Source organism: Alligator mississippiensis, chromosome 10, assembly GCF_030867095.1.
Source record: "Alligator mississippiensis isolate rAllMis1 chromosome 10, rAllMis1, whole genome shotgun sequence".
Lineage (NCBI taxonomy): Eukaryota > Metazoa > Chordata > Crocodylia > Alligatoridae > Alligator > Alligator mississippiensis.
This window is the reverse complement of record NC_081833.1, coordinates 40,392,556-40,420,503: the sequence shown is the minus strand read 5'-3', so window position 1 is coordinate 40,420,503 and position 27,948 is coordinate 40,392,556. Positions and strand designations below refer to the sequence as shown.

Below are 27,948 nucleotides of genomic sequence, written 5' to 3'. Positions count from 1 at the left end.
TAAGTATACTATTCCTATATTTCAATAAAATCAGATGGACAAGTGCACTAAAGTTTGTATACTATGATAAATGTAATGGTTATCACTGAAGTCTGCTTTACTACTGGAAGTGAAGGGTAAGTGAGAAAGGTAGGAGTGCTGACAGATCACAGTAACATGCACCAGTAAATATTCATGAGGTGTCTGTGTCAGGACATGGTCTATGGTGAAATGGTTTGTATTTCACACTCACGTACTCCATCTGGCTTCCAGCTGCAAGTGTGAGAATGTCTAAAACATCTATCATGAGATGAATGCTGTAAGCAGGTCCTTTGCTCTACTACCTTGTGCAGGCCAGTTAACTCTGCTGTTAGCCCTTCAGGCAGTTCAGTTACCACCAAAACCCTGAGTCTTTAACAACACAGCAGAACAAATCCTCCATCCTCTCTGGACATGAGACGAGTAAGCACTTTCCACTTGGCTTTGTCCTGGACCAGAAACCTGGCTCCTCTTCCTTGCAAGCTGCTCCCTCATTGCTTTTTTTCCCCACTTCTGTTCTCTCATCTGCACTTTAAGACCCAGTGGGACACTCCCTCATTATCACAATGCCCCACAGATGAATATCCTTAACAGGCTTGGCTGCCTCTTCTTAAAAGGGGAAGACCACACTGTTATAAATTCCTAAGGGCCTGTGCTTGGGGGCTGGGGGGCTGGGAGGAATGCAGATGACAAAACCAGCAGAGAACCAGCTATACTAGCTAGGTGGATTCTTGCTGTCTGCATCTCTTGGAGAATGCTACATATGTCCAAGTCGTGGGCAGGCAGATGCAACTGCTTAGCTCTGGACACAGAAGTATTATTCTCAGATCCTTGACTTGTGTGGGAACAAGATTCAGGCCTCTGGACTTGTCCAGATGAATGGATCTTCTCTGAATCTGTATACAGATGAGATGAAGTCATCCCTGATGCTATCTTTTCACTTTCCACTTGGTCCTGGGCAGCTCTACTAAGGGACAGACCTGAAAGTGCACAAGGACATTTGCTTCCCAATCTCCCCAGGCTTCTAGTGAAGACTATGCCATGCACAGAGTGTGTCTCCTGAATCTGTGGGCTAATGGAATGTACAGCGGATAGAGAAGAGTCCATTTCATGGGAGGAGGGAATAGATGATGTAGGTGTAGGAGAGCCTCCAGCTGGTGAGGACAAGGTGAGAGTATTCGGAGCTACGGCAGCAGGGGCTGAATCTGTGTAGACAAAAAGCAGAGTATTAAACTTAGAAAAGACTTTTGGAGTGCATTCAGATGTAATTTCAAGTCTCTGTAAAGCTCTGAAAAGCTAGCTGGTAAGATCAGAGTCTCAACAGGAGCTCAGCTCCTATTCCAGCACCCAAACGCCAAAGTCCTCTGTGTCTATTATCCTGGATACTACTAAAAATCTGGTCCCTTAATCTGGTGCCTAAGTGGGAAGCAAACACTTTGAAAAGCATCTGGTGTCTCCCCCAGAAACCTGAGAAAAACCTGAAAGACAATCTGCAACTTTCAGTGAAAAACTAGGGCCTGAAGTAAATCAAGGCCAAGGCCTTACCCAGCAGTATGTACATCTGTGTGTGATGAGAAGGGAACAAGAATTCTGAAATCTGTTCTTAGGGGAACTCCCACAGAACAGTTCTTGATCTTGTTCAGAAAACAGGACTTGTGGTCTGTGGTCACTTGGGAGGAAGGGCAAGTATGTAAAAAAAATACTTCAGGAGCCATCTTAAACTTCTAGGGTAGGGGTTCTCAACCTTTTTCTTTCTGTGGTCCTCTCTAGCATTCTATAAAAACTCCATGGCCCACCTGTGCCACAACTGTCCAGCTCCCTGGCGCCACCTGCACAGCCCCGGGTGCAGTGGGCAGAGTTTGGCAAGGGGGGAGCCCCAGAGCTGCCCTTACCTGAGCAGCAGCCGTATACAGCCCCCCCAACCAGCACACAGCACCGTCTGCAAGATGGAGGCTGTGGGGCCAGGCAGAGTGGGTTCACCCCTGCCCCTTCCTCAGGACTCTCCTCAGCCCTGGGAGGCTGAGGCAGCTTTTCCATGTACCAAGCCAGGCTGGGCAGACCCCTTGAAACCTGCTTGGCCACAGTCCCCCCTAGTTGAGAACTACTATTCTAGGGCACTGACTTTCAAACTGTGCACAACCAGTGGTCTGTGGGACCCTTCATATTCTGTAGAAGGACATGGTTTGAGAAGACTAGAGATTTGGTAGATTACATGAGTCCAGAAAAAAGTATTTCACACAGGAAAAAACACAAGAGAACCCCTTTAAATCAAACCCGTCCTCTAGGAAGTTCTCACAAGATTTTTTACTGTGACTAATTAACTGCACAGTAAATGTCTCAGCAGCTACATGTGTGCCCCTATTAGGGCGCACAAAACTAATAAACTCTGCAGCAGGGTAGTACACGTAAATTTCAAGTACTACCCTGCTGTGAAGTTTTTTTGTGCGCAGCAGTGCATGTGTAGACACTGAACTGGCTGGCTGAGGCACAAGGTGAAGCACCCTTGTGTCCCAGCCAGCCCCTCTGCAGCATGCTGAGCTTGGTTGGAGCAGCCCCAGGCTGGCAGGCTGAACCCCCTGGACACTCTGCCAGCTGGGGCTGCTGTGGGCCAGCTCAATATGCTGTGGTGAGGGCATACATGCAAAATGCACACCTGGGAGCTTCCTGGGAGCAATAAACTGCAGAGCAATAAGTTCTACAGTTTGTTGCTGCCCCCTAACAGAATGTGTAGACATGTGTACTGTGGGGCAAAAATGTTTCCTACTCCCCCAGAGGAAAGAAATGAAGATACCTGCCTGTAGGCATCTCCCTGCCCACAAGTGATCACTACTCACATGAAGTACATCCTTCCTGGTGTCCACTAACACATGGATCTTCTCCTTGTTCAATCTGTGATATGATGTCAGGTTTGACAGCAGAACAGCCTGCTCAAGGAAAACAATAGTTTTACACTGAGTGTCTAAGATCCAGGAGACACCATTTGTGGTACTGGACGTTCAATATATTTGTTCCAGAGTCAGGGATAGCCTGTGAGTGATAGCCTGACTGTGCTTTATGAAACATATCATTGTTTGTGTGGTGCAACTGGCCAAAAGCATTATGGTGAAGAAAAAAATCTGACTTCCTTGTCCATTATGCTATTGTTTTCAGTTCTGTATGACACTGTTAGTAGAATGTTTCAGGTAATTATCATTACCAGTTGCTCAAAAAAGGCAATTTGTTAAATAAACTCAAGACTATTATAGTATTATGTCTTTTGCAAAATGTCAGTTCCCCAGCTGAGCTCCTGGCAATTAAACTGAGGAATATTAAAGAAAGGCTGTGACACTATTAGGATCTCCAACTTTCCTTTCTTGGCTTCAATGAAGTATATTTTAAATAAACACCACTCTTCTAGAGTGGCTAGCTTAGTCACAGCGCCTGTTCTTATGGTCAGTTTTCACACACAGTTACCACACAGCTGAATTACATACACTACTGTTCCCTCTAAGTAGAGCACAAAAATGGGGTGTCTTGGGATAAAGGCTGACCTTTTTGTAACAAGCACTGTATAAATTAATAAGTGTGAACACAGGAAGTTGGAGCTCTTGGGTTTTGGTAGGGGTGTTTGAGGAAACCTGTCTGCCGGTTTTTTGTTTACTGTAAGCCACCCTGTGCCTTGTGGATAGGGCAGGATGTAGATCTAATAAACCAACAAACAAACATCATCATCAGTGATTCAATGTATGCATTCAATGTATTCAATAATGGCCACAAGCTAGCAGAGAGCAGATTTAGACTGGACATTAGGAAGAACTTCTTCACAGTTCGAGTGGCCAAGGTCTGGAACGGGCTCCCAAGGGATGTAGTGCTCTCCCCTACCCTGGGGGCCTTCAAGAGGAGGTTAGATAGACATCTAGCTGGGGTCATCTAAACCCAGCACTCTTTCCTGCCTATGTAGGGGGTCGGACTCGATGATCTATTGAGGTCCTTTCCGACCCTAACATCTATGAATCTATGTTTTACCTGTCTAAAAAAATCATAGAATCATTAGGTTGGAAGGGACCTCAGGAGTCATTGGTTCAACACCCAACCACAAATGCAGAAATACTCTTCCTGTAACATCCCTGTCCAATCCTTATCCAGCCTCCTCTTGAATACCTCCAATGAAGGAGATACCATAGCTTCTCTGGGCAGTGCTAGTCCATTGTCTCACTGTTCTAACAGTAAGGACGTTTTTCTTAAAATTTAATCTTTATCTACTTTGCTGAAATTTAAGATCATTCCTTTGTGTCCCGTCTGCTGTGGCAAGGGAGTTTCTTTGTGGCAGCCTGTAACAGGCATCGCTTCCGAGCCAAGTTGCGGCCAGCTCACCTGTTCCTGTGGCAACCGCCCGCCTTCTCGCCTGCCACGTCTTGATGTTAATTAATTAATTAGCGGGAGGCTGCCCATTATAATGCCCCGATGCCAGGGGGGGCGCTCTGCGGCTCCAACCTCCCCTAATACCGCAGCCCAAGCCTCACAGATGTAAGTGCTGTCATCTCTCTTCTGCCCCCTTTCGGAGACTCACTATGCTGCCCCCTTTTTTGGGGCTCCCTATGCCCACACTTGGGCTCCCTATGCCCACACTTGGGCTCAATCGCCCCTCTCTGGGGCCGGGGTCTATGCCCCTATAAACTGCGCCCTCACTGGCGTCTGGCTGTGCCCCGCTTGGGCTCACAAAATGGCCCCCGTCCTGGGAGCTCGCCCTGCCCACGCTGGGGCTTCAGAAATGCCCCTCCCTAGGGCTGGGTCTATATACCCCGTATGCTGCGCCCTCCTGGGCGCCGGGGTCCCCGCACACTGCTGCAGGTCCCTATAAGTCCTATGCCCCCACCTGGGCTCAATCACCCCTCTCTGGGGCTGGGGTCTATGTACCCCGCACGCAATCCGGGGTCTCGGTCCCCCCGTCTGCAACCCACCAGTTGCGCCCGCGACCCACTGGCCGCGCTCCTCGCCCCCAGTCGCTCACGCACTGGCGTGCGAGCTGCGCCTTCCCTGGCGCTATTCAAATAATGCGCCCTCTTGGCGCTAGGGCACCCCACACTCTCTGGGGTCCCTGTGATTGAGGCCTCCTCCAACCCCTACAGCCTCACCCAAGCCTCCGGGTGTAATAACAGAGCCAAACAAACACAAGCCTCCTGGCTGTAACACAAACATAAAGCCCCCTGGCTAAACCTTTAGTGCCCAATCCTCTCAGGGCTATCATGAGCTGTACTTGCCCCTCAGACTTCTCCCCATAGCTTGGCTGAGTGAGCTCCTGCCTCTCCAGCTGCTGGCAGAGAACTGCCAGCCTGGCCTCAGCCCTGGGCTTTTATAAGGGCCAGGCCCTGCCCCCTTCTGGCCAGCTGACTCCCATAGGTTGCCCCAGCAACCTGCAGCTGTCCCCCTTATGTTCGGCCAGGGCTCTCTCCCAGGCAGTTTTCACTCCTTAGGAGCCAGGCACTGACGTGCCCTGCGACACAGCCTTACAAATATTTGAAAACAGGAATCATGTTCTCTTTTATCTCCTTTTCTACAAGCTAAACCTGCCTCATACTCTCAACCTTTCCTCATATGGCTTGCTTTCTACTTCCTTTATCATTTTTTTCAGCTGCCTCTGGACCCTCTCTGACTTCTTCTCTGCATCCTTGTGAAACATTTGCCTTTTTTTGTGATTGAGTCACAGTGCTGACTCATACTGAAGCTGTGATCCAGCAAAACCCCCCGATCTTTGTTAGTAATGCTACTGCCCAGCCAGTTGCCCCCCATTATGTATTTGTGCATTTAGTTACTCTGCCAAATCATTTGGCTCAATGACTACAAGTAAAGAGTAATTATAAATGGATCAATGTCAGAATGGCAGAAATTTCAAGTACAGTTTCATAGGTCCTGGGTCTCGTGCTACTTAACATATACGTATCGACCTTAAAGTAATTTTGTCCAGCCTACATATCTCCAGTTTATTTATGAGAATATCACGTGGGCCCATAGGTGACGCATCAGGGGAGCATGTGGGGGCACATACCCCCTCAGATTTCTGTGCCAACAGCAGGGCATGGGGCGCCAGACCCAATGCCTGGCAGCAGTGATGCAGAGTTGTGTCCCCCAAACTGTGGTGGTGGCGCAGAGTTGTGGCCACCACTGGCAGCACTTATGCTTCACCTATATGTGGGCCTTTGTCAAAATCCTTACCAAATTTCAAATACACTATGCCCACTGCATTCTCTCCATCCACCCAACTCATTACCTTACCAAAGTGTGAGATCAAATTTGTTAGGCATCATTTGTTAACACATCCATGTTGGCTTCTCATGCTGAACCTTTCCTGCTCCAGATGCTTAACAAACTGACATCTTTATACTTTGCTCCACCAACTTCCCCAGTTTGGAATCTGGGATTTTGTGCAAAAACCACACAGAGGGAAGAAGGCAGAATCACCATGGGATATTGTAATTTTTTCTGTTATTATATAAAGGTTTATACACTTAGGACCCACAGAAGGATGAAAGCAATTCCCAGAGGATGCTAATACAGACCCTTCAGAATTGTATGAATAGGTGATTTACCCAGTGAAAACAAAACCTCATAATTGTCCCTCATCACATCCTTGTACAGCTCCTTCTGCCATTCGACTAACTCCTCCCACTCCTCCTTAGAGAAATAAACAGCAACATCGTCAAAAGTTACTGGAACCTGAAATGATAAAGAAGCCCTAGTCAGCATCTACTTATTCACATCCTGGAAGCAGCAACCCTGGGGCCTGCAGAAGCAGGGAGACCAATAATATATACTCCAGCTTGTGCATTTTGGGAGCGAATCCCACCTGAGAGCCCATGCCTGTCACTGCAAATGAGTCTTGGGACAGTGAGCAGCACAGCTTTCACAGTAGGGAGTTCCTGCCTAGGAAGCACGGTTGCACTGCCAGCCTATTGTATTCAACTGCCTGACTAAGGAACCCCCCTGCATCTCTACTAGTACATAAACCGTATTCTCTCCATTGTAACTTTGACATCTTATTCATTTTCAGTTCAGCTCCCAATTGTTTCCTGGGATTCATATCAATCAGTGCGATCATTTCTCCACAGCAATCTTCTGCCTATTTGCACTGTTCCCTCAGCATGTGTTCCCTATCACTGAAGGTTACTCTTCCATTCTGGTGTCCTGAAAGAGTAGTTTCAAATTTCTCTTGAGCATAGGACTTTACTTAAGCCAAAAACTTCTGGTGAAATTTTGGAGTTTGGAAAATGTAGCTACATGTTCTATAACTGCCAGGAAGATTTATTCTTTTCTGCATGGACTGGAGCCCGATGGGTTTGTAAAACTCCACTGTAAAGTGCAGCAATGTTTCTAAATTAACACTGTCTTAGATATGGGTGGTGATCCTGCTTATTTCTCAAAATACTTACAAGTCTACAGGAAAAAGTCCATTTCAGGGATTGAGGGTTTGTCTATGGTATGGGGTTCCTAGCACTGTAGCTTTCCTGGTTCAAATATGGTGGCAGACTCCTCTACTGGAGACATGCCATATGGAGGCAGAAGGGTTTTTTTCTGCCAGCTTAGCTAGAACCATACCCTTCAATGACAGAAATTTAGCGCACACAGCTGTGCCAACAAAACTGTGGCATAGATCAGACCAAACCTGTACCTGGACAAAGCTCTCTCCAGCCATTTTCCTTTCGGAATCACCTCTCAGGAAGGAAGATGAAAGATTTTTGCCCAGCTGTAGCTCAGCAGCCAGGGAGGAATCCAGGCCTCCTGCTGGGACCATCAACCAGTTTCACACAGGTATCTTCCTGCAACAGCTTCTGCACTAGCAGAGACAAAACAGAGATGGGGAGTGACTATAGCCCAGTAATGCCTCATGAAAAACTAGCAAGGGGATCAGTATCAGGAGGAAGCTGTGCAAATCTGGACTGAAGATCTAAATGCTGGTCCAGGTTATTGTAATCAGAAAATAGCTATCAAATAGGCCCTAGTTCTTATGCAGTCCATTTCATCAGGAGATTTCATAGGGCCTACAGAAGAAACAGCTTATGGTTGATCTTTGTTGCATAATGGTTAGATTGCCATGCTGGGAAACCAAAGAAATGTAGATTCAAACCAACTGTAGGTGAGATAAGGGACTAGAACCCAAGACCCCCACTTCTCTTGGTAAGCATCGTAGACACTTAGCTAGTTCAGGAAAAAGATACGCACATGCTCTTATTTTTGCTGCCAATACCTATAGCTGTACACATATATAATGATCCATGGGGGTAAGGCTAGGCAGCCAGGAATAAAATGCCAACCTGAGTAAGCGGCATTTAGATGGTTATGTAGATAACCAAATCCAGGAACTTACGGTGAAGACGAAAGACAGGAATGCCCAGGCCCCAGCTGTTAGATGGTTGTTTTCTGCCTGTTTCCCACTAGAAGAATGGTTTGTTTAACCTTATCTTCTGGCTGCAGGCAGCCCCCTCTCCTGCAGTTCCCTGCAGTGGCCCCAGTATAGCTGCCACAATTTGGACATATTTTCCTATCAATTGTGTGGTGGAGACTGCCAGAAGCTTCAGTCAGTCAGGACTGCAGCATGCTGGATGCTGTGCCCATACAAACAGATAGAGCCTCTCACTCTGCCTGCCCCAAAGAGCTTAAGGTTTAAATATGCAAAGGCAGGGGTGCAGGCGTGCTCAGTGCACATTAAGCCTCTGGTCATGTGCACACCTTTTTGTGGGGGATCGAGGGGGCATGTTTAAGATTCTTCTTAATGTGTTTTCCTTTTCTTTGTTATCCATTTGGTTCTTTTACTTTCCCAACTTGCTTTTTCTTAAAAGCAGAAAGGCAGAGTATGGTAACTGTAGCATCCATGGGGAAGTTTCCAGCCAAAACAAGGAAGATGTCAGGATGTGTGAATCACAGTGAGATGTAGCTTATCCTCACACACATTGCAATGGCAGCTTCATGTGCATTAGTTGTTGACCGATAGTTTTTATGGAGGTGAAGATTAAATAATTGGAAATGCAGCTAAGGATAATGGTAGAGCCTGGATGGGACTTTGAGTAGATGATAGAGGAAAGGAGCAGCAAGGCTACGTGTGCAAATAAGAAGGCCCTTACACCAACCTGATCCAACAGGCAGGTCTTCGGCAGAGAAGGGGAACTCTCAGAGGCACGTGCATGAGAACAAGGAAAAGGAAGAAGCCAGTTAGGGACGGTGGGGCCTAACAGAGACACTGTGTGGCTTAGTGTACTAAGAGATGAACAGGAGAAATGGGCATGATCTGACGAAGGGCGTTAGGCCTGTGGCATGTCAGGGTTGATGGCAGTCTCATGTAGATAATGGCTGGCATGGCATGGTTTGGATAGGGCTAATCCTGCCTCAGGCAGGGGTGGACCAGGTGAGCCCCACAGCTCCCTCCCAGCCCGGCTCCTTTCCGGCTTCTCCGGGAGTGGGAAGAGCCGGAGGGAGAGAGGAGCGACCGGGCTCAACGCGGAGGGAGGGAGGGAGGACGGCCCCACAGGTGAGCTCAGCCTGGGAAGGAGAGGAAACAAAGGACAAGGGGGCCCGAGGGCGGCACTGAAGGGCGGGTCAGCAGGAGCTGCCAACGCCCAGAACCGAGGGGTTGCTGGTGGTGAGGGCTCGCTCCTACAGGCAAGGCAAGGCAAGGGAAGGGACGGGACGGGACGGGACAGGCCAGAGGCCAGGGCCGCGCGGCCTTCCCACGGCGCAGGGCACGGGCCCGCGGCCGAGCAGGGGGCGCCGAGACCGGGACCCTCCTCACCTGAGAACAAGCAGAGGCCGAGCCGGGGGAGGAGGAGCGGGGCTCGGGCCCGGCTCTGGCAACGGGGCTCCGGCGGAGGCGAGAGACTGGCGCGCTCGGCCGGGAAAGCCGCGCCCCCGCGGGCCCCTGTCTGCCGGGCCGGGCCGGGCCGGGCCGGGGGCTCCGCCGCGCCGCAGGGCCCGCCGCCCCTACCTCGGCCCCGGCCGCCGCTGGGACCTCCGCGCCCTCCGCGGAGCCGCCGCGCGGGCAGCGCTGCTGCAAGGCCCCGCGCGGCCGGCCCGAGCCGAGGCCGCTTCCCCGGCACGCAGCAGCGCCGGGGCCGCCCGGGCCGCGCAGGGCGCCCCTGCCAGGGGGAGCAAAGCTCCGCGGCGCCCCCGGGAGCTGCGCCCGCCCTCGGCCCGTCCCGGCCGCGCTGCGGGACCAGGGCTCGCTCCCGGCGCCGGGTATCGCTGCCCGGCCCCAGCCACGCGCTTAGCCACGGGCACGGATGGGCCACGGGCCTGGAGAAAGGCCGAGGGCTAACAGTGGTGCAGAAACGTTTGGGGCCCGCTGCACTAGGGAACCGCCTGATCAGACCCCGAGACGCGGGCGGGAAGTGTGACCTCCAGCCTGAGGCAGGATCAGCCCTGTCCAAACCATCGCGGTCAACCACCTAAGACTGCCCTCAACTAGGGCTGTGCAGAATCGCGCCGTTTGTTTCGACTTGCGTTTCAACTCGAAACTGCTGCTTCGTTTCCTTTTGTCAAAACAGTTTCAATGCTGTTTTGACGTTTCATCCATAGACTATAATGGGGAAGCTCGAAACAGCCTATAACCTTCTCATTTCTGGACTGATTTGGATGAAACCTGCAGGAATGGTAGCCCCTTCTGAGGGCATGAGGCGTGCCAAGTTTCAAGGAGATAGGTGCAGGGGTTTGGGGGAAACTGCACCTCAAGCTGCGGACAAGCAAAACTCATGACATCGGGGACACTGTGTGTGTTAAGAGCAGAGATCCACACAGGAGACTATACCTTGGTGTGCATCACTCCCACAATGCAGCACACAAAGCAGCTGACTGTGGGCTTCCACCACACCGATCACATAAGAGTGAATTTACCTCACATATAACAAATTTTTGGTATAAAGGGATCTCGCATACGAACAAATTCCTGCATACTGAACCCACATAAAGCAAGGGAAACCTGTATATGCTCAAGAGATCCCCAGTAGAGGGCCATGCCCTCAGCTACAGAGGAAGGCAACCCCCCCCAGTCTGCAACAGTCTGACCATGATGTAAAATTTGTTTCTGATCCCAAATGTGGGGATTGGCAATGGTCACAGTGTGGACACCCTAGCTGTGAAGTAGGTTTTCCTAATGCTGAGCCCGAAACAAACCTGAAATGATCTTCCAGGCATTTGTGACTATTACTCCTAGTTTTCCCCAAGGATGCCCTGGTGAACAGTTGTTCACCGAGCCCTAGATGTACGCTTCTGATGCAGCGGTAAGCTGCTACCAAGTCCCCTCTCAGCCTTCTCTTTTTCAGGCTGAAGAGTCCCAGATCCTTCAGCTTTTCTCATATGTCTTGCTGTGCAAGTCTCTGATCATATGGTTAGCCCTCCTCTGGATTCTCTCAAGCTTTACCACGTCCTTGTTAAGGTGCGGAGTCCAGAACTGGATGCAGTACTTCAGCTGCAGTCTCACCAATGCTGAGTAGGGCCACGTAGAGCAGGAGAATCACTTCTTTGCAGTGGTTTTGCTGGAGATGCATCAATTGATGCATGCCAGCATATTGTTGGCCCTGCTGGCTACAGCATCACACTGCCAGCTCATGTTCATACTGTGGTCAACTATTACCCCCAGGTCTTGATGACAAGTGATGAGGGATTTTCAGTCCTGCTGCTTGATGAGAGGCAGCAGTTGCACAAGTGCCCGTGTCACAAGTTTTGCCTATGAGCAGCTAGGGGTGCAGGGCCCCAGAACCCCTCTGCACCGATCTCCTTGACAGCTGGCAAGCTTTGTGGCTGCAGCAGGGCCTACCTAGCAGCCAGGCCTGCAGTGGTTTCCTCCCCCCCCCTTGCCCCAAGACAGGCACAGTTGCACAAGCACCCATGTCACAAGTTTTGCCTGTCAGCAGCTAGAAGTGCAGGGTGCCGGAACCCAGAACACCTGCACCGATCTCCTTGACATCTGGCAGGCTTCGTGGCCTCAGCAGGGGCTAGCAGGCCTGCAGCGCCTTAACACACACAGTGTCACCCATGTCACGAGTTTTGCTTGTCCCCAGCTTGAGGTGCAGTTTCCCCCAAACCCCTTCACCGATCTCCTTGAAACTTGGCAGGCTTTGTGGCCTCTACAGGGGCTAGCATGCCTGCAGCGTTCACCCTACTGTGGCTTAACACATACATGTGACATGAGTTCTGCTTTCAAGATTTTGGGGTGCAGTTTCTCTGAACTCTCTGCACCCATCTTCTTGAAACTTAGCATGCTTCATGCCCTCGGAAGGGGCTACAGTCCCTGCCAGTTTCATCCAAATCAGGCCAGAAATGACAAAGTTATAGCCCGTTTCAACTTTCCCCATTATATCCTATGGGCGAAACGTCAAAACAGGGTCAAAACGGCAAAACGTTTCAATGGAACGGAACGGAACAGCCGTTTGACTCGAAACAAAAGTCAAAACGGACCACTGGTTCGTTGAAATGCTGGTCAAATGGAATGCTTCTGTTTCGCACAGCCTTAATGCTTAGCATGTGCAATTCCCTGATTCAGCCTGTTCTGAAAGCAGATGGGAAAACCTGGAGACTAACAATAGACTTCAGAGTTTCGAATGCAGTGACTCCTATCACAGCTCTTGCTGTGGCAAAATACCCTGAAATTTTTGCAGCCATAGCAGGAGGGGCAAAATGGTTTTCAGTACTGGACTTGGCTAATGAATTTTTTGCTTTTCTCTTGGCACAGGAATTCTGGTACAAACTCAGATTTACATTCAAGGGACAACAGTATTGTTTTACTTGAGTACCCCAAGGATTTCACAATGCCCCAGCAATATGCCATGCACATGTGGTCAGGATGTGGGACAAGCTTTCTCTAGATAGTCAAAGTTGTGTGTTGTCATACATAGATGACATACTGATATATGGAGGTGACAAAGAGCAAGTAGTGAAAGGTGACAAGGACAGTGTTGCAGGTGATTGAGGAAACGGGGTTCAAGGTTAATAGAGCCAAGGTGCAGTTGGTAGTCAGGGAGGTGAAGTATCTAGGAGTTATGTTGGGATAGGATGCTAAAACTCCAGATAGGCAGCAAGTAGAGCTGATAGGCAAATTGCCAGCTCTAAAGGAGTTATCATCCCTGCGGGAATTGCTGGGAACACTGAATGGGACTTCAGTGTCCATGGGACTTTATTCCCATGTTCATTGAGAAGTCAGCCTCTCATTAAACTGCTGAAAAAGGGTGACAGTGGGAATGCGGCCCAGAATAATAAGTTTTAATTCAGTTAAAAAGGGATCTGGTACAGGCTCCTGCATTGGCTTACCCAAATGAGACAAAACCATTTGTCTTGCAGCTGGTAACTACCAAGAGAGCTATCAGTGTTGCCCTACTTCAAGGGAAAGGAGAAGAACAAAGACCAGTGGTTTATGCCTCAAGAACCCTAACAGGTCCTGAGCAGAACTTTAATCCATGTGAAAAGGAGTGTTTGGCATTGAGAAAATGTGAATACATTGTAGGAGGGGCCTGTTTGAGAAAGTGTGGGGACTTCAGATAACTGCTAGAAAGCCAGTGATTCACAGTCTGGGAAGTGTGTGAAGCAAAGTCAGTGACTTGTGGCCCAAGGAAGGGGCCAGGAGAAAATGGGACCCAGGATGGTTCCAGAGGCTCAGAGTGGAGCTGAGTGAGAGAAAAAGATCTGCATCCCAGGAAAGGCAGGTGTTAGCAGGGCTCGGTGCCCAGGTCTCACTGGCCTAGGAGCATGGTGAGGACCCAGAGAGGAGTCAAAGTCTGAGGGACACAGTTGGAGACCTAAGGGGTCCAGGAGCCCATTGCCCAAAGGGGTCTGGAAGAGCCTTGAAAAACCAAGCGGTCTGGAAATCCAGAGGCAGGGCCCTAGAGATGTCAAAAGGTTAAAAGAGACTGCAAGAGCTGAGAACCTGAGATCTCAACTAGCCAAGGAGGGGCCAGGAAGCCCAGAAGTGAGAGAGAGACTGTGCCCATGAGGAGTGAAGATGACCAGGGCAGGAGAGCTGGAAATTGATCCTGGGTAAGACCTGAAAACTATACCCTCCTGGGACTGGTTAATGTGATAGAGCTATTTGTGGCAGGGTAGTCTCTACAAAATGCCACATGTTGCTACTCCAGAGAAAGGCAAGTACAGGGCACCTGAAAACTGTGGCTCCCACTGCCTTGTGGGTTACCCTTTGTAGGGAAGAGGCTAGGGGGAGCACACTCCGACAGAAAAACCCTTGATGAAGGCCAAGGAGGGAAGATGTGTGGCAAGATGTACCTTGGAGCACCTCTCTCTTTAAGAAGAAAAGACTGCTAAAAAACAGCCTTTGTAAGAAGCTAGGAGGACAATCTGTAGATGAGCTCTAGCACGGGCAGCAGCACAAAGCCTACCACAGTGTCAAAAGTGATTCCATGACCTGAAGTAACTTAAAGGGGTGTCATGGCATGAGATCCCCAGGGGTGGCCGTGATGCCCCAGCAGCTCTGTGACCGTGCAAGCTCTGCCCTGAGGGCACCCTCTTATCTCACCTGCCATGTTTTTGATGGAAAAATAACTTGGGAGGCTGCCCACAAGCCTTCGCTTAGACCTGGTTTGCTGAACCTTACTCAAGCTCTCTGATCTGTAGACCCTTTGCCAGACCCCTCTTTAGTGCCATGCAGCATGAGACACCTCAGGCCTTATGGGCCAGTTGCATGGCTCCAACCACCCATTTACCACACCTCATGCCTCACGGGTGTTACATTGCTATTATGCTCTGCTGGGTCCTTGGCCTACTCGGACTCCGCCCCTTTGATATAGCTAGGCCTTCTAGCCTAGGTTCACTGTGTTGGGCCCGGCTTTGAAGCACTAGCCCACAAACTCCTCTTATTACTGGGCCCCTGGACCTTGCAGCTCGTGCCCCTCTAGTGCTGTGCTCTCTGCAGCCCCTGAGACTGCACTCCTCTGGTGCTGGGGCTGTATACAATTGTGTGGCCCCAATGAGGCCTCCTCCTCCCCTATTAGCTTCTTCCCAGTCCACCAGTTCAAACAATAACACAAACCTAAGCCCCTGGGCTAAAACATGACATTAATGATAAAGGCAGCACTCTGCCCCTGTAAGAAGGCCAACTCCCACCCTTAAAATACCAGACCCCTTTATCTCTGGCACCTTGCAAGCCTCTGGAATCTTACTGCATTTGCAGGTAGCAAAGCAGGTAGCCGGATGCATTGGACTGCTCTGTTGTGCTGGAGCTCCTGGCAGTTGCCAAACAGAAAGTAGATCTCTGGCCAGCCTCAGTCCTGAGCTTATATGTGCCCTGGGCTCTGACTCTTTCTGGTCAGCTGACCGCCTGCAAATTACCTTGTTAGCCTGTTAGGCAACCTGCAGCTGTGGGGCTCTGTGTAGCCTGCCAGGCTTGGTTGCTAAGCTGTTTCTGCTCTCAAAGGTGCAGGCACCCCTTGGTGCCCTGCGACAAGGGGATTGAGCCCCTCCCCCTTTTTTGTCTATGTTTTGCAGTGATGGGTACATTGCCACTGAACATGTCAGTACTGTAAATATGAATAATATTTCACTGCAAGGAGTTTTCCTCGACAGGTTTCTGTGTGCTTGTTTTCTTTTGCAGAAACCTTAGTGTAAAATTCAATCCAGTAGCAAAGGTGACTGATGGACCACAAGGCCACATTACCATCAATAGAATCAACAGCATATCCCTCACCAAAACAATGGCTTTATTATTATAACAAAAATCATTTTGTCTATTTTGTGTTGTTCATCTTGTTGCTTGTTTGTTTGACATTGTCAAAAGTTTAAATGCTTATCAATATCATGTAAATATTGTAAAAATCATTGGTAATACCCCCTTAAAATTTGAATTTGTCTGTGGATCGCAGACCAGGACACTTCCGTCCAGCTTGGATTGGAAAGTTGTTCTAATATTTGAAACAAAGGACAATGATTCATATGAAGTTTCAAGCTGTAAATTTATTAAAAGGTAATGTGTGTATTTTTAGCAAACCACCTAATGAAGTTTTCAAAGCTATAAAGAGAATCTCATTTGTATTTAGATACTGTTTATAACACCAACATACCAGGATGTGTGTGAAAAACTGCATTAACCCATTGTTTTAGAGGAAACAAGAACCTGCAGAGTTGATGCGTCCCTGAACCTGGGACCTCTGTGTTTAAAAGATGGTTAAAATCAAAGCTAAATTTGGCTCAGCAATGGTGTAGTGTTGCCTGGGTAGCCATGACAAATTGAAAGGATGTGGACCACTGCTGAAGCATCAAAAAGTTTGCTTGGTACAAAGAACAATCAAGCTTAGTTGTGTTATGCTGTATTGGCTGTGTTTGTAGAATATTACTGTTGTGACTGTGATTTTACGTATTTTATGCCCCGGCGGACTGTTCAGTCTATCCAAGCTAAACCATGGCTATATAACCCTAGTGCAGCTGGAATTGGATTTGCCACTTTTGCAGCAAGTTTTGTCTCACCCTGATCTACACACTGTACTCCAATCTATTAAGAAATACAATCAAGAAACTGTGGTTCAGATCAAACATAACAAAAAAGATGTACTGACAATATTAGAAAAGGTCTGGAATGCTGGACAGCATCCTTGGTGGAAAACTGACGGATGAAGTTCAACTGCTATGGGATTTTTAAATCTAATGTTACATCCTATTGTTGTTTTGCTTTTTGTACAAATAATATTGCTTGTGTTCATGATTTTATTGTATTGGACAATGAAATGGCTATACTTTAGATGAGAACGCTATCAAGCTCAGTGGCTGCAAGGACTATATTATGACAAGCTCCTTCAACAAACCAGATATCAGGCAAGCCTGGGGTGAAATGATCACTCACTGCATAAAGAGCTTGGCTGATGGCTTCAACTCATACAGGCCTTGAGAAGCAGGAGCAGTTTCATTACCAGACTGACTTCCATGCAGTGAACCTAGTCATAGGTGAACCTAGATTGTTAGGCTAGCTTGTCATATTTTATGCCTTAAAGTTGCACCTGTTTATAGAGTGGTGAATTACAGTATTGTTTAAAGTTTTCTTTTATATTCAGCCTTATTTTATAATCATTGCTTAAGTTCTGTATAGCCTCATTGTTATCTGAACTTTTCATTTGGCTGGTGTCTGCAGTATCAGCTGGCCTTGCCTCTTACAGCTTATGGTCTTGTGTTTGTTTGCGTGATGTTTCTTTCCTTTTCTATCACTGTGAGGAGTGTTTCTAACCCAACATAGTAATAGTTTTATCAGCTCTAATTAACTGAACTTGGCACTAACTGGCTGAATAGGAGGGATGAAATAATTGGCTATGATAATGAAAGGTGATAAGGGAGACCAATGGACAATGCCCGAAGTAAGACATTGGAAAAAGGCCAAATTAAGAGGTGCGCTCATGTTGGGTCTGTTGAACAAAGGAATATACTGACAGGATAAAATATGGACAATATGTTGACTGCAGAGAGACCAATCTGAAAGCAAGGAGTCATAGTGGTTCCCAACCTTTTTACACTGTGGACCAGAAGTGACTGCAGACCTGTAAACTGTGGACCAGCAGCCAGTTGGCTGCCGGTCTGCTGTATGCCAGGCACTTCCAGATTTCCGGTCCTGCAGCCAGCCCTCCTGCGGACCAGTAGCCAACCCTTTACGGCCCGGGGGTTGGGAACCTCTGATCAAAGGAGTGAAGTTAAAGAAAAGCATAAAAAGGGGGCAGTAAGAAAGTAGTTGTGTGGTTATCATAAATCCAGCCTTCAACACCTCTCTGACGCACCCTTTGCTTCAGGAACTTGCTTCAGTGTTTTTCTCTCTCGAAATATAGAAACTGCTAACATAAGACTTGTTGTACTAGTAAAGTTAGACTGATTTTAGGATGTTGAGTTGTCTGTGTTTGTATTTCACTTTCCATTTAAGGGTTAATTGTGCTTTAAGGATCCCTGAGCTCTGTCTGGTGGACAGTGGTGCTAACAACCATGTCCTCATCAAGGGCTCGGTGTCTAGCTGAGAGGAAGCATCAAGAAGAGGAGAGAGTATCCCCGTTGTCTCGCTCTGGACTGGGATTGTTCATGTCTTCATTAAGAATCAGGACAATGAGAGAGCTGAGGCTGAGCAAATCGGGGGATGGGACGGGGACAGCATCCCGGATGACCTGCAGGGGCTGGCCGAGCCCGCGGGCAGCCCTGTGGCATTCAAGGGGACCGGGCGAAGTCGGGCCGCGAGCCGGCGGCGGGCGGAGGAGGGCTCCCCGCCCCCCCGACCGGCCTGCGGCGGCCGCGGCCCCCGGCTCGGGACGTGAGGATCCAGGCACTGGCGACCGGCCGCTCCTCCCCGCAGCCCGGCTCGGCTCGGCCGGCTCCTCCGCCGGAGCCATGGCACAGGTAGGGCCCGGCTCCGCCTGCGGCCGAGCAGCCCGGCGCCTGGCCCGGGACCGGGGAAGGCGTCCGGCGCTCCCGGCCGGTGCGTGGGGGAGTGGAGCCGCGCCCGGGCCCGGGCTCGGGCCCCGGGAAGCTCTGGGAGAGCGGGGGCTGGGCTGGGCTGGGCTGGGCGGCGGGAGCCGGCGGGGCCTCGGCCGCACAAGCGGGGCCGCGGACGAGACCAGGCTCCTGCTGAGCATCCGTGTCCGTCAGCATCAGGCTGAGCAGCCGGCGGCGGGGATGCACAGCACTGCAGTATGGCAAGGGATCCCTGCGCCCTCGCGGGGCTCCGGTGACAACACGCCTGACGCCGCCGGCGCTGGGGCTGCTTACAGGTCGTTTGTCATTGCAGACCCCTGTAACGTTTGATGACATCGCTGTCTATTTCTCGGAGGAGGAGTGGGAGGAGCTGGCCCAGTGGCAGAAGGAGCTGTACCAGGATGTGATGAGGGACAACTATGAAGCTTTGGTCGCACTGGGTAATGCATATTGCTTGCTTATTGATAAAAGCTTTCATTCCCAGTAAACCAAAGAGCCGCAAGTCACGCTGTACAAGCTCTGCCTAATAGAGGGGTCTGGCAGCCACCCCGGAGAGCTCCTTGTGTGCTGTACAGTACCATTTCCAAGGGCCGTATCTAAGACAAAGTTCAGCTACACATGGACAAGTGTCTGTGAGAAGCACATGGAGGTACTTTAGACTTTGGCAAACTATTCAGTTTCTCTCTGTCCATAAGACTCTAACCTTAGGATCCTCATTATCACCTGCATCTCTAATCCACCTGTTTAGCGCATACAGGAGTATTTTAGAATGTCACAGAATGCTGAATGATTTCTGAACTCCAAGTGAGAAGAGCCTGTAGAGCACTACTACAATGGCACAGTGACTAGCACAGTAGCCCAGTGCTTGGGAGACCCAGGAGATCCCTGCTTTGCCACAGACTTCCTCTGTGACCTTGGGCAAGTCACTTAGCCTGGATTCCACATACGTACAGTGCAGATAATAATACTGCCCTACTACACAGTGACATGTGAGGACAAATACATTAATGGTGGGAAGGTGTGCAGGTACTATGGTTATGCAGGCCAGAGTAAGTACCTTCAATTCTGTTTTCCCATGCACAGGACATGTTGCCACTAGACCTGACATTGTCTTGCTGATTGAACATGGGGAAAAGCCATGTGTCAAGGGTCCTGAGGACTCTGGGAAGCGAGGCATTTTCAACAATGACTACTTCTGTGAGTAACAATTTACACACCGTTTGGAAACAGCGAGTGTTTAGAATTGAGCTGAGCCTTCCAGAGGGCCAGTAGTGACCTCTCTTCATCCAGTAACAAGTTTAGGAACCAGCAGTGGTTGTGTCATTTCAACAGGTGTCAAATTATTGATCCACACTAATATATTTCTGCCACCAATTGAAATAGTAATGGGATCGTCATTGTCACGGCGGGGTCCTCACGGAGGGCCGTGATCTCCTTGAGGCCCTCACACCGCGCTACTCCGGCCCGAGGGCACCCTCCATTCTCGCCCGCCACGTCTTGATGTAATATGTAATAGGGAGGCTGCCTTGTGTTTCCTCGGGCCTGTCAGCTCCTGGACCCCTCGTGGGTCTCCCCGTACAATGGGCGCTACCCAAGCGCCCTAGCCTTATGGGCTATGCGTGGCTCCTACCTCCCCTGATACCACGCCCCAAGCCTCGCAGATGTAAAGGACGTTGTTCGGTCTATACGCCCGCTTCCCGGGCCTCCTCTCTAATGTGGCCCACTCTGGGCTCCCTCTCTTGTGCCCAGCCTCTTGCTGGGACTTCCGTCTAGCCCACTCTGGGCCTCCCCTGGGCTCGTTATGTCAGGCCAGGGCACGCTCCCTCGCTCCCTGGCAGTTTCTCCTCTATAGGAGCAGGGGCACTGAGGTGCCCTGTGACAGTCATCATTCCTTAAGGGGGCCTGTGGAGCCCCCTTATCTGACCCCCAGTGCTGTCCCTGGGTCTGAATAGATCTGGACAGGCCCGGTGCAGGGTCCAGGACACACACCACACTCAAGGCCCATTCTGGCAGCACGCAGCATGTGTGGCACAGCCCTAGATGAAGTGCTGGGGGCACCACAGGTGGCAGCAATCCTGGAACAGCCAGACAGGGTGCTGGATCTGGCTTGAGGGGGGCTGGGGAGAATGGGGTTGAGGAGGTCCATTGGCCCATTGTCCCAATCCAGCCTGTGGACCAGCCCCACATTACTCATCCAGCCTGTGGGGCCAGATGAGTTTGACTCCTCTGGTCGAGAGAGCAGTATTGGCTGCTAAGGGGAATTTGAAGTGGACTGCTAGGAATATTTTTCCTCTGTTCTCAAAAAGAAAATTATACAAAACAGTAGCTCCTTTCCCAAGATGATCTAGATACTCCTTCATCTTGGCCACTTTGTCTGGAATGCTGAGCTCACTGTGCATAAATGGAAAGTTTAACAAGCCTCTTTCCTTTCCCCCTCTCCTATTTGTTAAATTGTATCAACTTCTTGTTTATTTAAAATTTCATATCAGGCTAATTCAATTACCAAATTAGACCAGATTGTTAAGAGTAAAATTCCAGCCTGTTTAAATCAACAGCAGAATTCTTTCTCACCAGTAGGATCAGTATTCCACCTTAAACCTTAATTTTAAAAACTCCAGAGTCCATACAAACCTAGTGGTATTTTGGGCTATGTGGTTCAGGCACACCAATTTCTGTGACTAGTATCATGTCTAGCCACCTTTGGCTTCTCAGCTTTAATGGCCAGGTACCCAGTTACAGCTGGGTCAATTAGGAGCAGCTTTTAGCAGAAGGCCATAGAGAGACACCTTAACTATTCTGCCACTGGGTCCCAAAGGCTGAGTAAGCCACTACAGAAGCAGATGTCATTTGTGTTGACACAGAAGAAGGTAATGGACAAATTTTGTTTGTGTAGGCAGATGGGACTCTATGCATGCTAAATTAGTTGACTCACTCTCAGTAGATCTGATTTGGGTCCTCTGTAAACAGACAGCAAAATAGGTCATAGCCTTGCAGTGAAATCTTGACCCCACTGAAGCCAGTAGCAATATTCTCTTTGACTTAATGGAGCCAGGAGTTCCCTTGGTTCTGCATAAACTTGGATGGACAAAAAGCTTAGAGAGGAGTTCACAGGAATATGCCTGCAACTGCATGGCTGAAAATTCAACTGTGTGTGATTAGAAATAGAATGTAATGTCCTTGAATTTTCCTTTAGTAAGCTCCCTTCTCCTCAGCCCATGGAATGAATAATATCTGGACTCTTTTTCCATTGCAGCAGATGCTGAGATCACAAGGAAGGAGACTTATCCTGGGGAAAGTCTCAGTGGGCAGGAAATGCCCAGGCTACTGGCAGTGGAGCCCAGAGCATGTACCTTTCAGAGCTCAGACAGAGGATTAGTTTGTGGAGCTCATTTTTACACAGAAAATCAGCAAGGAAACCTTACAGAGAGTAGAAGACATGTTCCTGTCACTCCATGGGAAAATGAGTTCACTGAAGCCTGCTGGTTCCACAGTACCATTGAAGGTGGGCAGGCAGCTTCCTGTATCCTGTTTCAGGGACCCCCATGTGCACCTGAATGCAAGATCTGTCCTTTGGATGTCCTTTTTCCCCAGCTACTCTCATCCACTGATACACTTTATAAATGCACCCAGAGTGAAAGATGGTTCACTCCCCAGCTAGCTCCTGGCAGTCATTGCAGTGCATCCATAGGAGTGGACCCCTCAAGGTACACTGAGTGTGTGTGTAGCACCAACAATAACTTTAGTCTCATTGCACACTCAAGAACTTGCTCAAAACAGCCCCCCAGTAAGTGCACCTCCTGTGAGCAGAGCTCAGCACTTGCCACACCTCCAAGAACCCAGCCTGAAGGCTGGCTGTATAGATGCATCGAGTGTGAGAAACGCTTCCACTGCAAGCAAAAATATGCCTGGCACCAGAGAGCTCATGCTGGGGAGAGACCCTACAGGTGCAGCAGGTGCGGAAAAAGCTTCCGGTACAAACATGAATTCTCTTGGCATCTGCGGGTCCACATGGCAGAAAGACCCTACAAGTGTGATGGCTGTGAGAAGAGCTTCCGCTACAAGCAAGAGTTTGCATGGCATCAGAGAACCCACATGGGGGACAGGCCCTATCAGTGCACCATGTGTGGCAAACATTTCCAGTACAAGCAGGAATTCACATGGCACCAAAAGAGCCATAGAGGGGAGAAAAGCTACAAGTGCGTGGGCTGTGGGAAGAGCTTTCGTTACAAGCAAGAATTCATATGGCATCAGAGGATCCACTCAGGTGGGAAACCATATCAGTGCCCTATGTGTGAGAGGACCTTTAGCTGTAAACAGCAGTATGCCTGCCACCAGCAGGTGCATGCTGGGGAAAAGCCCCACAAATGCTCTGAGTGTGCGAGGAGTTTCAGTCGGAGTTCAGCCCTGCTCAAACATCGGAAACTCCACATGGGAGAAAGATCCTACTGCTGCCCTGGCTGTGACAAAAGCTTCAGCCAGCACTCAAATCTTGCCAAGCACCAGAGAATGCGCATGTGGCAGTGGGGTCCTCTAGAGGGACAGAAGGAACTGCAAGATGCCAGAAAGACACGACACCAGAAAGATCCTGTAACTCGTAAGAGCCTGTAACTCCTTTGAGCCTGGAAAGAGCTCCAGTGGAAACTCTTTCCTTTCTAAATGTCTGAGAGCTCAGGCAGAAGAGAAATGCAGCCAGTGAGCCCAGTGTGTGCAGACTTCAAGCATGCAGTCAAGTCCCACAGTGACACTAATGAAAATAAGAGCTTTGGAAAGGGCTGGACAGGTGGGAGGATTATTAACTCCTACAATGTGCAGGCTAAGGATACATACAGGGGTAAATTTGCCAGATGTCCACTAAGAAATTTGCTGCTGCTGTCAATTTGACATACAAGATACTGAGAAACTACAGTGATGAGAGGTAGAATGGGACCCTGAGAGAGTTGGAACACAATGACCTTTTTGATTTCTGGCTCTGCCTTATTGTTGCTGAGTTGCAGCTTGTGTCCGTGTATAAGATTACAATCACTTCAGTCCTGCACATCCCCACTGTATTGCTGGCCTTGGATACACCCAAGATGGTCTCTCTTACCAGGGAAAACCAACTATCATGCAATGTAATGGAGAATATCCATGCAGAGAGGTTAGGCGGTTCAAAGCATTACGACTCATAATAACTCTAGCTCAGCACATTAGGTAGCGATGAATCTTGGCTACTGAATGCTATAGAGAGAGATGCTTGTAAGGCTCCTGCTGTGCTTCTTCTCCTTCCCCAAATGCTCAAATCAACTAGTTTTCTTGTACTTTGTCTCATATGACTCATTACAGGGGCAGCTGCCTTGAGATACATCACTGACAGGTTAGCAAGGAGGCATCTTTGTCCAACCGGGGGTGCACTCACATTAACAAGATGGGCACTTTGTGTACTTACCAGGATTTGAAACCCAAGACAGCAGGGCATTGACTCATGAATACACACTGACATGAATATTGCTTGGTCCAGTATGATCATTTATTTATGCTGTGGGTCTGTAGCAGCTGAACATGCAGTTTACTGTGTTTCCTGTACACTCTTGCCTTTCCTATCACTCCCCTGCAGTCCAGGCCCCATCTCAGCCTGTTCCTGTGTGTACTGTGATGTGGAAGCAGCAGCATGGGCAAACAGAGCACGAGCCCTGGATGTCAGTGGCAAGATCTTCTCATGCATTTAATAGGAGGTAACATATCCCTCAGAAGCAGAAAACCTCCAGTTGTTACTCCAGCACTTCATACAGCTGTTGGAGCCAGTGCTGGAGCCACTCCAGGGATGGCGCAAGGGGAAGAGGAGGGAGGGGGAATGCCCAGAGCCCAGTACTGGCCAGTTATGCCTCTGTGTGGGAGATGTACAGTGTTGTACACAAGTGCCATCCCTTCTTGCCAGCTCAGCAATTCAGGGCACAGCATGAAGGGATACTTTGCTTGTCCAGAATGTTTTAGGGAATTCATAGTCCTTAAATATCTTCTTGGCCAGACAGCTACCCTCATAGTAGAGGCTGTGTGTACTTTCACCTATGTAAGGCCAATTGTTTTTGGACTTTTCTATTGCTATCATTCAGACCTCTTTTTCACAGTGTTGAATTTGGCTTTGGTGTCAGTTTAGAGCAGAGGTTGGCAATGTTTCTGGGAAGAGTGCTAGAAACACCCGCAACCATAACTTGTAAGATGTTGGCATGCCAGGGGCGGATGGCGGGGGACCTGCAAGGGGCCCAATCCTTGTTGTGGCAGTGCAGCCCCGGCTCCTTCCCTGAGGCTCATGTGCCAAGCAAAATGCCTATGAGTGTCATGCTCTGGCACACATGTCTACCCCTGGTTTACAGCATTGCCAGCTGGATTTGGTAGCATCTATACTACCACTCCAGGAATATCGACTAAAATCCTCTGGTTTCATCCAAATGCTGAATTGGGTTGGATCAAATGCACAAACTGGCCTCACACACAGGAGCCAGAGTGCAGGGCCAGTCTAGTATGGACAGGTGGGTTTTCTCACTAGTGAGCTCCTTGGCCACTCCTCTCAGCTAAAACACAATCTTTAAAGCACAGACAATGAGCAAACAAAACCAAATACTTATGCCCTGCCTGGAGCATAGGGCACCCCTTTAACTCTGGCCCTAGCACAGCAGCCTGGCCCCTCAAGCTGTTATGCTCACACCTGGCTTCTTTCTTTGAAAATTGTTCCCCCACAGTTTTCATCTTTCTGCTCTTCACTCCTGGTTTTAAGCTGTCAGTGGGACACTCCCTTATTAGCGTAATAACTGTCTCCACAGCTGTTCAACCTTACAGGGCTGGCTGCTCCTTAACCCCATTAAAAACAGAAGCTTATAAATAATAATTTAGCAGTCAGTCTAGTTAGAGAATAGGAACAAAGGAAAATTAGGTATATGGCACAAATATCTTGCAATAAGAATATTTCTTTTAAAAAATTAAAACATTTGAAAATATTCAGCTAAAAAGTTTTTCAACACCAAACAGGAAAAACTTTTATTCATTATCTAATGCTGAGTGAAAGGACACTTTGATTTTCATTCAGCTTACATGTATTTTAGTCCAAATAAGTGTATTTTAGTCCTAAGCTTTTTCTGGCAGCATCAAACTGAGAGCTCCAATTTAATTCTTCATTGAATGAATATGCTGCCCACAAAAGGCGCAGGGTGATTTACAGTCAAATAGGACCAGTTATAAAAAGAGAGATAACTATTAAAATAAAATAGTAAGTGACAAAACAACTCCCAAAGAAAGCCCCAAGCAATACCCCAATACTGAACACCACTTGAAACCCCTAACCAAATGCAATGGTCTTAAACAACTTCTGGAGGGCTCCCATCCTTCTGAGTTGGGAAGGAGCTGAGTTGAAGGCTCCCAGCCTTATACAAGGGTGCTTGTATCTGTCTGACTTGTGACTGTCCTGGGTATTTTGTACCAGTATGGGACCTATTATACAAGTGAGCTATGAGCCACAGGACTCTTGTACGAGTGGGTTAAAGCCCCAGGACTTGTAGCATCAGTGAGGAAGGTGGTGGGATGTATTAAGTAGGTTGAGGAAGGAGGTTATTATAAGACCATCAGACTAGGCAAGTAACTGGGCTTGTGGAATACCATTATTATATATTGGCCTACAGGGTAGGAGGGCCAAGGCCAGCTTAGGCCTGATTAGACTTCTGAATAGGACTTGACTAGAGCAGATTGGGGAAGACAGGAGGGAGCTGCCAATGGTTCTCTTGTTACCATATTTCCAGTTTCAAAAAAGAGGACACCCCCTTCCCCTGTGCTGGCAGGCACATGCCACACACACACAGGCAGACACGCACAGCCCCACAGCTCCTCGCTCATGCAAGCTGGCAGTGCCAGGAAAAAACAGAACCAGAGCAAAATCCCAGACATTTGCTTGTATTTCAAAAACCTTCCGGGACGGAGGACAGGGGACCAAAAAAAGAGGACATATCCAGGAAAACCCAGACATACGGTAACCCTACTTGGGGTCCTCCGATCTCTATCCAGACAGTTTTTTGAAAACTGAACAAATGTCCAGGATTTCGCTCTGCTCCAGTGGGGGAATCAGGGGGAAGGCAACTGGAAGCAGGGATCACCATGTAGGCCTGTGCGCATGTGCTCACATGCACACGCATGTGTGCACACACGCATGGCTGGCATGCAGTCAGGCAGGGTGGTGGGATCAGCCTCAACAGTTGGATGCAGGTAAGTCTATGGGGAGTGGGTGTTGGAGAGCCAGGGCTTGGGGGCTGTTGGAGAGGGTGTGGAGGGGATGGGTGTATGAGGGGGACGGGTGCCTGCCGGTGCTGGGGGATGGTGTCCAGGTGCTTGGGCTGCAGCTTGGCACAGGGGCAAGGGGGAAGCACCTGCCCATCCAGTGGGGGAAGGGGGTGGGGGGAGCCATTTGGGAGCAGTAGGGAGCTGTGTGGCCAGGCTAGTGGCACTGGGGGCCAGTGCCCCTGGTCGCAGGTGCGAGGCATCTGGGAAACTTTAGGGGGAGGCTGTGGCCAGCCTGCCTGGAGTGGCACAGGAGCCCAAGCCTAGAGCAGGGGTGCCACAGGCCTCCCCTCTTTCTCCTTCCAGCCCTTGCTGGGGTCAGACTTGCTCTGCCACTGCCTGCACAAGTCAAGAGCTGCCACAGCCACCGCATCCCATTGGGATGGGGGCACCTGGAGGCTCCCTCTGCCAGAGCTGAAGGGAACAGGGGGGTTGCAGGTAGGGAGTGAGGGAGCAGGGCTGGGGGACCTGTGGCTTGGGAGTGAGGGGCACTGGGAGTTTGGGGGGCTGTGGGCTGGGAGTGTGGGGCACTGGCAGCACCAGGGGGCTGAGAGTTGAGAGTGAGGGGCAGTAGCAGGGACAGAGGCTGAGGGACACCAGCATAGCCTGGCAGGGCCAAGGGTCTGTGGGGTGGGAGTGAGGAGCAGCAGCAGGGCCTAGGGGGGTTGCAGGTTGGGAGTGAGGGCACTGGCAGGGCCAAGGGGCTGTAGGTGGGAAGTGTGGTGTCCCCTTAACATGTGTCCTCTTTTTTGGAACTAGAAATATAGTAAAGCTACAAAAAGAGGACAGGTCCAGGGAAAACCCAGACATATGGTAACACTAATATCCAGTGGGGACTTGAGCACAATGGTCCTTGTTCCCATGCCTAGGTGCTACTGACCACCATATTTGGGGTCAGGACGAAATTTTCCTCCAGGGCACACTGGCCACAGACCCTGGAGGCTTTTTGCCTTCCTCTGGGCATTGAGCAGGGTCATCCCATGGGGCTCATTCCCAATTGGAAATAAAAATGTTTGAACAAGGATTCGGTGTCCTGTCATCATTTACAGGTCATTCATGCGTGTGTGGGCCCCATCCCTGTCCACCAGGTCTTCACTTCCTGTGGCTGCTCCACTCTCCCACTAGACTCACTCCAGCTCTATTTGCCCTCCTCTCTCACCATTGTTGTGCTCTTCTCCTTTCTATGTCTTTTTCCCGGGAGAGAGTTTCCTGGGAAACATGATCCTCATGTTT

At 49.5% G+C, this 27,948-nt stretch overlaps 2 protein-coding genes across 6 annotated transcripts; one reads left to right on the top strand and one right to left on the bottom strand.

Annotated features, from left to right (window-relative positions):
• On the bottom strand, positions 1 to 10,076 carry LOC102563883 (zinc finger protein 667). 4 transcript variants are annotated; one of them, XM_019497299.2, is made up of 5 exons: positions 9,779 to 10,076; positions 7,664 to 7,828; positions 6,585 to 6,711; positions 2,853 to 2,942; positions 1 to 1,223 (listed from the first exon to the last, which is right to left on the bottom strand). In XM_019497299.2, exons 2-5 carry the CDS (start codon positions 7,784 to 7,786, stop codon positions 661 to 663), a joined length of 903 nt encoding a protein of 300 aa, XP_019352844.1. In that variant the 5' UTR covers positions 7,787 to 7,828; positions 9,779 to 10,076; the 3' UTR covers positions 1 to 660. The 4 variants fall into 4 exon arrangements, with proteins under 4 accessions (XP_019352844.1, XP_019352843.1, XP_059569702.1 ...); XM_019497298.2 differs by having other exon boundaries at positions 7,664 to 7,823; XM_059713719.1 differs by lacking the exon at positions 9,779 to 10,076 and adding an exon at positions 9,120 to 9,324.
• Positions 9,427 to 23,899, top strand: ZNF23 (zinc finger protein 23). 2 transcript variants are annotated; one of them, XM_019497341.2, is made up of 5 exons: positions 9,427 to 9,517; positions 12,713 to 18,342; positions 18,731 to 18,857; positions 19,501 to 19,614; positions 21,671 to 23,899. In XM_019497341.2, exons 2-5 carry the CDS (start codon positions 17,938 to 17,940, stop codon positions 23,023 to 23,025), a joined length of 2,001 nt encoding a protein of 666 aa, XP_019352886.2. In that variant the 5' UTR covers positions 9,427 to 9,517; positions 12,713 to 17,937; the 3' UTR covers positions 23,026 to 23,899. The 2 variants fall into 2 exon arrangements, with proteins under 2 accessions (XP_019352886.2, XP_019352887.2); XM_019497342.2 differs by lacking the exon at positions 9,427 to 9,517 and having other exon boundaries at positions 10,696 to 18,342; positions 21,674 to 23,899.
• The last annotated feature ends 4,049 nt before the right edge of the window (positions 23,900 to 27,948 follow it).

What these genes read in the sequence shown, in the direction of transcription:
- LOC102563883 (XM_019497299.2), bottom strand. Translation starts at nt 7,786, where the DNA reads ATGGTCCCAGCAGGAGGCCTGGATTCCTCCCTGGCTGCTGAGCTACAG. An exon ending in TGAGGTTTTGTTTTCACTGG is followed by an intron (nt 2,943 to 6,584) that starts GTAAATCACCTA and finishes TTCCTTGAGCAG; the next exon opens with GCTGTTCTGCTGTCAAACCT. An exon ending in CCAGGAAGGATGTACTTCAT is followed by an intron (nt 1,224 to 2,852) that starts GTGAGTAGTGAT and finishes TTGTCTACACAG; the next exon opens with ATTCAGCCCCTGCTGCCGTA.
- ZNF23 (XM_019497341.2), top strand. Translation starts at nt 17,938, where the DNA reads ATGTCCTCATCAAGGGCTCGGTGTCTAGCTGAGAGGAAGCATCAAGAA. An exon ending in TGAAGCTTTGGTCGCACTGG is followed by an intron (nt 18,858 to 19,500) that starts GTAATGCATATT and finishes TCCCATGCACAG; the next exon opens with GACATGTTGCCACTAGACCT. An exon ending in TTTCAACAATGACTACTTCT is followed by an intron (nt 19,615 to 21,670) that starts GTGAGTAACAAT and finishes TTTCCATTGCAG; the next exon opens with CAGATGCTGAGATCACAAGG.